Source organism: Myotis brandtii, unplaced genomic scaffold, assembly GCF_000412655.1.
Source record: "Myotis brandtii unplaced genomic scaffold, ASM41265v1 scaffold546, whole genome shotgun sequence".
Lineage (NCBI taxonomy): Eukaryota > Metazoa > Chordata > Mammalia > Chiroptera > Vespertilionidae > Myotis > Myotis brandtii.
This window is the reverse complement of record NW_005370016.1, coordinates 3,479,618-3,490,562: the sequence shown is the minus strand read 5'-3', so window position 1 is coordinate 3,490,562 and position 10,945 is coordinate 3,479,618. Positions and strand designations below refer to the sequence as shown.

At 36.1% G+C, this 10,945-nt stretch overlaps 1 protein-coding gene across 3 annotated transcripts; it reads right to left on the bottom strand.

Moving 5' to 3' along the window:
• Window positions 1-289: 289 nt before the first annotated feature.
• HTR1F (5-hydroxytryptamine (serotonin) receptor 1F, G protein-coupled) lies at window positions 290-7,682 on the bottom strand. Of its 3 annotated transcripts, none has more exons than XM_005878099.2 (2): window positions 7,589-7,682; window positions 290-2,178 (listed from the first exon to the last, which is right to left on the bottom strand). In XM_005878099.2, exon 2 carries the CDS (start codon window positions 2,153-2,155, stop codon window positions 1,037-1,039), a length of 1,119 nt encoding a protein of 372 aa, XP_005878161.1. In that variant the 5' UTR covers window positions 2,156-2,178; window positions 7,589-7,682; the 3' UTR covers window positions 290-1,036. The 3 variants fall into 3 exon arrangements, with proteins under 3 accessions (XP_005878161.1, XP_014404783.1, XP_005878162.1); XM_014549297.1 differs by lacking the exon at window positions 7,589-7,682 and adding an exon at window positions 7,512-7,560; XM_005878100.2 differs by lacking the exon at window positions 7,589-7,682 and adding an exon at window positions 2,917-2,967.
• Between the last annotated feature and the right edge of the window lie 3,263 nt (window positions 7,683-10,945).

The following is a 10,945-nucleotide window of genomic DNA, read 5'->3' as shown; positions in this document are numbered from 1 at the left end:
GCTCATGAACATTTTAGTTAGAATTAAGCTTATTAACATGAACAGAAAGGAAATATATTTTACATTCTTAAAAAGACATTATGAGTATAATAACTATGGTGAGTAGCCTAGTGTTCTTAGTGCCTTACATTTGATTCCTAAATAAACATGTGTAAGTAAAACACCTCTCCTTGACCTCCCTCACCTTTTCCCCTTGAGTTATTGCTGCTTAGAGTAAGACTTTGATTTCAAATGTTGATAACAGATGGTTGGCAGACAACAGTGTGGTGATTGTGGGGCCAAGGGCAGTGGATGGAAGTGGAAGAGGGTATAGGGGGATAAATGGTGATGAAAAAAATTAAATTAAGTTTAATTAAAACTACTCTAGGAATTCACATGAAATGAAATAATATGTTAAATATGCATAAGTTCAGTATCTAAAATTATTTTGCAGTCCCTAACTCACTTTATGATTACTCTACTATTTAAATACAGAGACATTCTCTATCTCTGACTTTTACATTTCCTCCAGTCATGCTAAGAGTCTTGATAACTCCTTCCCTCCCATCCTATTGCCCATGGTAAGATGGACAGGGAACAAGAGTGGCTAGGTAGGAGAAAGATGTGCTTTGTGGTGAATTATATATTTTTAATAAAATAATTGAATTATATAATAAAACAGTAGGATTCTATAGACATTATGAAAGGAGGTATGTTGTTAATTGAACACTCTTCTGTAATTTTTGTAAGATATATATCTGGAAAACTACTGTTATTATATGTATGTTAGCTTTTTAGGAACATTGCATAGGCAAAATACTGCTTATAAACAATAAATTATTTTCTAATTTTGAGTAAAATGATGGTCAAAAGTAATATCTTTATATCAATAAATTTAATATTCCTGTTGCTATTAAAATATAAACTAGTCTTATCATTTTAGCAGTTTTAATTTATTTCCTTCTAAAAGTTTAAATGCTTTATCATTTAGCATTCACTTAGTTACTTCACCTCAAAAAAAATAATCACAACCTTTTAATAATAAATCTTTTTTAAACTAACATCGACATCGTACAAGTTTTTGGAATGCTTTCTTGAAATCTTCATTAAAGATTGTATAAATCAGTGGATTTATAAGAGAATTGAGATATCCAAGCCATGTCAAAAAATTTGACATTTCTTCAGAAATTTTACATTTTTCACAGACATTAACAACCAATTCTTTTACAAAAAAAGGAAGCCAACATATGACAAATGCACCTAAAATTAATCCCAGGGTAGTGGCTGCTTTGCGTTCTCTTGTTCCTGAGATCTTTTGCCTTCTCCAAGATTTCTCATGCTTGAATTCAGACCTGGGACTCTTCATTGTGCTATGAATTTTATCAAAGTCTGTTGATGGATCAGATAAAGACTTTTCTAGCATGTAGGTTGTGGAGACCAGTCTGGTGCTTTTCTCACCACTCTCCAAAAGAACTTGACCATTAAGCTCCTCCTTGACAATCCTACTGGCTTGCCTCTTGTGGTATAACGTCTTTGCTGCTTTATATATTTTGTAGTAGAGGATCAAAATCAATGTCAATGGGATGTAGAAAGCTCCAAATGTTGAGTAAATAGTGGAAACAATGTGGTCGTGTTTGATGATGCATTCATCATCTCTACTAGTTCCTTGGTGCCTCCAGAACAGAGGAGGCATAGAGATAAAAACAGATATGATCCAAACTACTGTAATCATAATGCCAGCATTCTTGGGAGTCCTTTTCCTGGCATACTCGACAGCATCTGTGATTGCCCGATACCGATCCAAAGCGATAGCAGAGAGATGCAAGATGGAGCACGTGCAGCATGTAATGTCAACGCTTAACCAAATGTCACAGACCACTTGCCCCATAATCCAGCTCTCTTTCACAATGTACACGATGCTGAAAGGCATCACCAGGACAGCTACAAGAAAATCTGTAACTGCCAGGGAGCAAATTAAATAGTTGGCTGGGTGGTGCAGCTTCCGGGTCACAATAATTGCAGCGATCACAAGAGAGTTGATGGTGGTGGTCATCAGCGCCAACCCAGAGAGAGTGAGGGACACCAGAATCTTGGATGGCATTCTGTCTAATAGTTCTTCTGAGGTCAAATTTTGATCAGATGAGTTTAAGAAATCCATTTCTTTGTTTGAGAACATTAATATAGCTGAAAAATAGATATCTGTAACAAAGGAGGGGGGAAACAGTTCAGAGAAAGCTTTAAATATTTTTCTCTTCCTTTCAGAATAAATTTGTAAAAAGTATATGTGTATGTTTTTCTAGAACATTCTATAGATTAAAAAAATGAATTGAGATTACTCATTTTCTTTTTTATTAAATTTAATTTAAGAAACCAATGAGAATAGTAACAAATAACTTTCAAAACATTTCTTGAAATATCCCTCAAATAAAATCATTTTTATGAGTAAACTAAACTATTATTCAGTAAAATCTCTACCATTATAGAATTGCATTAAAAAACTATATTAATCCTAGCTATGATTTTCTCTGTTTGTGCCAGAAAAAGTTTAAAAGCACATATCATTAATATTCATTTGTGCATTACAAAAGAAAATATTATTTTAAAGGCAGTATTTAAAATCATAAATAATCTTGTACTTAATTCAAAGTTACATTGAGGATATTATTATTGGGTTTATGAAGACTAAAGGAAAATTTAATGCACTTTATGCCATAATATAAAGGTTATAAAAAGAAAAATAAATAAAAATAAAATATTTTTAGTATCTCTCTAAAATTCCATGATTATTTTATGAAATTAGTAAAACATCAGAGTGTTTAGTAGTCTTTGCGGTTAGAAGTAGTTAATTTAGTTTAAAATGAAATAATATTAGATACAGTTAAATAACCGAACAACATTGACCATTATTACAGTAACACATCTAACCAAATAACCCACCTACTAAGATGAATGTGACAGTAAGGAGAGCTCAGCATGGCACACACCCTGAAATGGAAATTATTTTTTTCTACAGATCACAATTATAATGACCATGTAACCTTACTTTTGAAAGAAGACCATCTAAACTGGCTTATGTTTTTTGATGCAGTACATGATATTATTTAATTACAAGTTAAATAAGAGCAATAAGAATGTAATCAAATAAGAATAATTATTTTTATAATAATTTTTTGCATCTATCATTCTCTCTTTCTTGAATAATTCTTTATCAGCTGCCTATATCTTAGGAAGAGAAGAAAGAACATGAAAATCTGAAACCTTATTCTTACTTATAACTTATAATAATTTTACCTCCATATTCCTTAAATAGTTTTTTACTTTAAATGGTTATGTTTCATTTGTTGGAACTAATAGAACAATAATTTAAAATACTTGATATTTTTATATCAAGTGCTTCCTTTGAAGTGTATGTGTATTATAAAACACTGGCATGCAGTATATTTAATATTCTGCTTGTATTTGGTTTACCAGCATTAAATTTAATTTTTTCATATTTATTTAAGGCAGGTTCTGATAACTTCTTCTAAGCAAATTGAAGGGCAGAAGAAATTTGAACACCTACTACCTGGAAAATGAGTATTTCTGCGGTGTGTAATTGAAAAGGAGTTGTATATCTACATTATAATTTATATCAACACTTAGCTGTTTTTAAAGGGTAAGACAACTCCAGATGAAGAATGGAGGCTAAAGTTTCCTTTGCAATTCTAAACCAATTGTTCTGGATTTTAGTTTGCTTCAGAATCACCAGGGGGGCTTGGTAAAACACAGATGACTTGGTCCCAGTCTCTGGAGTTTGAGATTTAGTAAATCTGGGGCAGGGAGCCCAGATTTGCATTTCTAACAGGAGCCCAGGTGATGCTGATGGTGCTGGTCCTGGGAGTCAGGTGGGTGGTGGGTAATCAATATGGTTGTTCCTCAGCTGTTTGTTAATCCTTTCACTGCTGTAGCATCTATGAGTTTCTCTCATTGACAGCAGGTGTGACATTTCTACTGTACAACTTTCTCAGCGTCTCTCTCACATTCCTAACTTACTTCTTGGAGTGTCTCAAATAAACGATCTTACTCCTACTTTTCTTCTGATAGTTCCCTATTTTTTTTTTTTTTTTTAGGTCTTGGGCAGCTCTTGGACCTCCTGCTCTAGGCATTTTAACTCCCTTCTCCCCACGTCATTTCCACTCTTTTCAGCCTGTAGGGGAGTTATGCCATATGACCCTGTTTCCTAAAACAATATTGGATCTCAGGTCCTGAGGCATAATGGTGTGCTTATCAGCATCATCAGAACCGTCATGAAAATCCTTGATATATGCTTTCAATATCAGTGGACCTCACAGTCTTTAGCTGTCTTCCCTAGAAACATCTCTGGGGTGGGTGTGAGGGGTCAATGGTCAGTGGTGAAATGCTTACTCCAAAGCCATTTAGGCATCTTGGAAACATGGTAGATTAATTAATTTCTACCTTCCTTCCAATTTTACCCCATTATCCCATCATAAAATTTGCACTATGTATTCAGTAAAAGGGCTAAATGTTTTCTTAATTGATTAATTCTTTTGCTAGATTATTTAGTATTATGAGAATTCATTTAAAAGTGCTGTTATTTCCCATGTTATAAGTGTTATAAATAACTTTCCACTTTAATTTGCCTGATAATTTTGGCACACAAGCCTCTTCAAGAGATAATCTTCAAATTACATTTTGAACAGAATATTAAAAAAGAGAAACTGAAAATAGTTCTGTGTGTTTCCATAATAAAAAATAATTCTGTAGGAAAATGGACCAGCTTATAATAAGAAAGTAAATTATTTAATAATTCAACTTATATCTCTAAGCATCACACTGTAGCATTCAAATTAAGTTTAATAAAATGGTACTTAGTACTAAGGAAAAAAATAAAAATGTGTCACATAAATTCTGTTACAGTTTATAAGAAATCTTTTCATTATTAAATTTAGAAAAATTAATCTGACAGTGTATTTATAGAAAACAGAAAATGGGAAAACAAATGCAGCCAGTTGCAATTGGGTTTCTTTACCTTTTTGTCTTATTTTCTTGCCACTTACAATTAGAATTTCAATAAATAATGTACCATTATTGATTCAAACACAGCCTGTAATTAGATTTGTTCATATCCCTTTATATCTAATGTTTCCACTGAGAGTCCTCATGGTGCTAGGGACCACCTCTGGGTTACTGAACATGGGCAATGTCACTCAAGTTTCCCCTACTCTTAAAACATAGATTGTATTCTGTGTTTTGAATGTCTTCATTGAGTAAGAGTCAGGATTACTCTTTAAGTGGAGCCTGTAGTCCCATGGACTATATGTAGCCTCTTTGATAATAAGACAGAGATAAAAACTTCCCAGGATTTACTCAGCATGAATATTTGCCAATTTATTGAACTAGCTACATGATACGTTTCACTCCTCTACTTACAAACATTAAAAAAATCTAATGTTAATTTATATTCAGTCATCTGTTTATCTTAATGTACAATTATATTGTTCCTGTTCAGTTTAAACTATAAGCTCCTAGTTTAACTTACTTTAGATTATAAAGACCTGGAGGGGTTCATACACACTTAGTTTTATTAATAACATGAAAGTAACATTCAATTCTCTCAAGAACTCATGAGAACCTACAAAGTTGGCTGCTCCAATTAGAATAACAATAATACTTGTCTTTTCTGAGTTTCTACTTCTCCAGGGATGTTACCTGCTTTACATGTATTAGCCCACTTAATTGTCAGTGCTAATCTAAAAGATAGGTACAGTTATTTTCTCCCCTTCGATAGGCAAGAAAAATGAAATATAGAGGTTTAATTAATGTTTCTACAATAACAATATAACTGGCTTGTGGAAAAAACCATTTTACTGTCTGTGAGAGAGTTGTTACTTTACTTAATAACTCTTCTAGTATTGAGGTCGATAAAGTAATTTCTTTTCTGTAAAATATTGTTACAGAGTAAGGATTGTATTCAAATGGAGGCAAGTATCCAATAGAATGAACTGTTTATTTCTGGGCATGTTTAAGATAATGACCAGGTTTAAATGTGTATATTGATGTTCAAATTATAATGGTAGGAATGTGTTCATAGAGTTTTCAAACATCTTTTATTGCTTTTTCAATTCTGAGACATTCCAATGTCCTTATTATATTTCTATGCTCCCATTTACTTAAGAACTATTTATTAAGTGCTATTTATGTGCTGATTAATTTTCTAGTTGTAAAAAAACATAAGCAAACAAAAGCAAACCCCACCAAACAGGCAAACAAACCTATTCAGGAACAAAACTTTGAAATAATACCTTGTACTTGTCTTTAAGATACTAGCGTGTATATGAAAGAAGTTAAACACATACTTATAGTATAGTCAAAATGCAATAAGGGCATTAGAGAGTATGTATAAAGCATCTTAGAAATACTGGTGAGGAAGAATTAATCATACTGTGGTGAGACAGTGAAAGCTGTTCTAGTAGAGGATAAAGTATGAGCAAAAGCAGAGGCATAGAGGCGGGAGGTGTTAGACACATGAAGTAAGTAGTCCGATGTGGGTCCTGCAAAGGCACAGCAGCACCAAGGTTGGAAGTAAGGAGTGAAAATTACCTAGGAAGACAGTGAAGGTCCTGGCATGATAAGAACACTGGGCTTTCTTTTCCAGGCAATAAGAAGTTTTCAAAATCTTTAAGAAGGTATGTGAAAGGATAGGAAATGTGTTTCGGCAGAGTGCGTTTTGCAAGTACAGTGATACAGCTTGAAGAGAGTTGTGCCACTGCTTTAGGGAGGAAGCTTAAGCAAAAAGATTATAGAGAACTGTTGAAATGAGAACCTTAGAAGGTCATGGGAATAAAATTGACCTAGGTTTTGTTATCCTCCATCAGTGCTCTAAAATTAGGGATTTATTCCCAGAGAAAAAGATAATTGAATTAATTCTGGATAGGATCAGGAATCGGGATGCAGACTGGGGCCAAGGGAAGATGTTGGTGATGATGCTGAGTCAATGGTAGTTTCAGAAAGGGGCAGATCAGAGAGGGAAATTTAATGAGAAAACATGCCAGGGTTGGGTAAATGGAGGTCTTGATGAGGTAAGGAGCAGGTGTAATGCAGGCTCAGGTAATATGCAAGGATGAAAAAAAGAAAGAGGTTGCAGTTACATTCAGAGTCTGGGATTGCAGAGTTTCAAATTTAAGAAGTGATTTGAGGGCTGGGGCGTGAAAATGTTAAGAAATACTTGAACTCCTTCAGCCCAGTGAAGATGTGCTTACAGAGAGCAATGTGGGTCTTCACAAGGCTTTCCAGCACTTTTGAAGTCAAAGGAGCGTTGCTCACATTTTCCATGTATATGAATAGATTTTCTTTACCTACTTCATTATCACTGCCTTTTGTATCTAATCTTTAAGTCTCCTGAACTCTAGGTTTTTATGTACCCCACTCAGATTTGTCAACTCAACTGCCTTTTTGGCTTTAGATACCCATTCCTTCTTGTCACATATTGCTTCAACTCTGCCTACAGATGTCTGACCAAGTTTCATTCTCACCTGTAGGATTATCATTCCCCTGGATTGTCTACTGGCTGCAATAATTACCATTTCTCTCATATTCAAAATGCATTCACCTGGTCTCCTGGCTGCCCAAGAGTCGTTCAATCATGGCAAAGTCTCAGAGCCCATAAGCTTGTGTTTTGCATAAGGTCAATAAGCAGATGAGGCTCTTTGAGGCTGCAGTGCCTCTTGATTCAGAGACCTGTGAACAAAAAAACACAACAAGTTATCTGTTCCCTAGTTCCTAACATATAATGATCAGTCAGGGACAGGATAATTGTACTAGACTTCTCCTTTCAAAAAGATTAGGAAAATAGAGGCACATAGTGGCCACTCATCTGAAATTCACCCAGACAAATGTCAGAGAGCTCTACTAGGAGGGTCAGAATGCATCTTCAAATAGGCCCACTTCTGCTCCCTAATTTAGTTGTCTAATGCAGTGGTCGGCAAACTCATTAGTCAACAGAGCCAAATATCAACAGTAAAACAATTGAAATTTCTTTTGAGAGCCAAATTTTTTAAACTTAAACTATATAGGTAGGTACATTGTTATTAACTTAATTAGGGTACTCCTAAGGCTTAGGAAGAGCCACACTCAAGGGGCCAAAGAGCCGCATGTGGCTTGTGAGCCACAGTTTGCCGACCACAGGTCTAACCCACTGTACTCTGTGGATCTTGAAGCCTCTCTCTGGGCTGTTGACTCGGCTCTCAAAGAGGTCCTGTCTTTTCTGTGAGAAGTAGTCTACATTTACAGCTAAGTAGACACCTCAGCCTGCATTCTGCCTATAAAAATCTTTTTATTTTGAACTGTCTCTTTCCCCTTTGATCCAAGTCAGTATAATTCTCTTAAAAACTTTGTATTTCCCTGTAAATCTCATTGGAAGCCATGGTATGTCCCAAAATATCACATGCATAATTTTTCAAGACATACTTCTGTCTATTATGCAAAGAATATTAGGGCTATGGGGCTGTATGATTAAGAATCTTAGAAGCGACTCCAAAATGGTGGCAGAGAAAGTGGAAACTACACTGACACTCTCCCAGGACCAAACTGGAAATACAATTAAAATACAGAAGAACCATCCTGAATAATCAACTGAAGACTAGCTGGAGAGAACCCTGATAACCGAGGACAGAAAGTAGAGACTGCACAGAGACTGGTAGGAAGTGCAGATGCACGAAAGGACTGGCTGAGCTCCCACAGACAGCAGCTGAAGTTCTGGAGGAATATCTCAGCTGTGGGGGGTTCCCATTGAGAATTTTAGTGTCTAAAGCCCAGGCTTGATTCCCCAACCCAGAGCACCAGAACTAAGAAAGGTGCCCACATAATATCTGGCTGAGAAAAGCAACGGGATTGCTATCTGCCAGGGACAAACAGCTTGAAATGCAGGAGCCCTCTTAAAGGGCCAATGCACAAAATTTTGTGTGCAGCCACACACCGTGGGTTCCAGCTGAGAGAGGGCTGAGTGGACTGGAGCTGTGTGAACAGGACCCAGGCTTGGCAGCTCTGGGATTGGAGCTTGGAGGACTGATACCCCGGTTTCCTGTGCTAAGCCATTCCCTCACACTGCAGAGGACATCTTTTTCCAGTGAACCTTTGGTATCCAAGCAGTTTTGCCTGGGGGAAGGAGTTGCCCTACCTTGTTGGAGGACCTCTCAACCCCACCCTGTGGTCAATAACCTGAGGCTAATCAAAACTGAACGTCAATGGGACTGCAGGCACAGGTGGGTATAAGGAGGTTTTGAGTCTTTGATCTAATCCTGGTCCTGGGCTAGAAAAAGCAGTCCCTGGTACAGATCTTGGGGAGAGTCACAAGCTGTGGATTGCTGATAGCTCCAAGAAGGGTACTCTGGACCAGTCACAAACAATGTCTGACTTTGTTCTGCACTAGAGATTGGGACTTGTAGAGGATCTATGTAATACACAGACTCAACCCCAAACACACAACCAAAATGGGGAGACAAAAAAACAAGCCCCAATGAGAGCACAAGAGAATTCTCCAGAAGAGCCAAATGAAATGGAGATAAGAAATTTACCAGACATAAAGTCAGAATAATGATGGCAAAGATGCTCAACAATTTGAGAAAAGATATAGTAACTGAAGAATGACATAGCACTAATATAGAACACAGTGGAAGGGACACACAACAGACTAGGGGAAGCAAGGATTGGATCAATGAATTAGAAGACAGGGTGGAAAAAAATCACTCAATCTGAGAACCAAAAAGAAAAATCAATTAATCAACAAGAGTACATGGCATTAGCACAAGAACAGGCAAATAGATCAATGGAACAGAGCAGAAACTCATAAACCGACTCAACCCATTATGCTCAATTAATATTTGACAAAGGAGGAAAGAACATACAATGGAGTCAAGACAGTCTCTTCAATGAATGGTGTTGAGAAAATTGGACAAATAGATGCAAAAAAAAAAAAATGAAACTAGACCACCAACTTACACCAGATACAAGAATAAACTCAAAATGAACAAAAGACTTAAATGTAAGTCGGGAAACCATAAAAATCCCAGAAGAAACCATAGGCAGTAGAATCTCAGACATCTCTTGTAACAATATGTTTATGGATACATCTCCTAGGGCAAAACAACAACAACAACAACAACACACACACACACACACACACAAAACACAAACACAAAAAAACCTAAGGTGAAAATAAACAAATAGAATCACATCAAAATAAGAAGCTTCAGCACAGCAAAGAAACCATCAACAAAATGAAAAGGGATCTCACTGTATGGGAGAACATATTTGGCAATGATACATCTGATAAAGGGTTAATATCCAAAATATATAAGGACCCTCTATGTACCAAAAGAAAGACAAACAATTCAATTAAAATATGGGCAAAGGACCTAAATATTCACTTCTTCAAAGTAGACATACAGATGGCCAAGAGACATATGAAAAGTGCTCAAAGTCCCTGATCATCAGAGAGAGGCAAATTGAAAAAACAATGTGGTATCACCGCACACCTGTCAAACTGGCTACCATCAACAAATCAACAAACAACAAGTGCTGGGGAGAATGTGGAGAAAAGGGAACTCCAGTGCACTGCTGGTGGGAATGCAGACTAGGCAGCCGTTATGGAAAACAGTCTGGAGTTTCCTCAAAAAATTAAATATAGAACTTCCATTTGACCCAGTGATCCCACTTCTCGAATTATATCCTAAGAAACCTGAAACACCAATCAGAAAGAATGTATCAATTCCTATGAACATAGCAACACAGTTTACAATATCTAAGATCTGGAAACAGCCCAAGGGCCCATCAGCAGATGAGTGGATGAAAAAGCTGTGGTACAATTCCACCATGGAATACAATGCATCAGTAAAAAAAAGAAAGATCTCTTACTCTTTGAGACAGCATAGAGGAACCTGGAGAGTATTATGCTAAGTAAAATAAGTCA

Bases quoted from the DNA above. Each gene is read 5' to 3' on its own strand.
- HTR1F (XM_005878099.2), bottom strand. From the start codon at position 2,155: ATGTTCTCAAACAAAGAAATGGATTTCTTAAACTCATCTGATCAAAAT.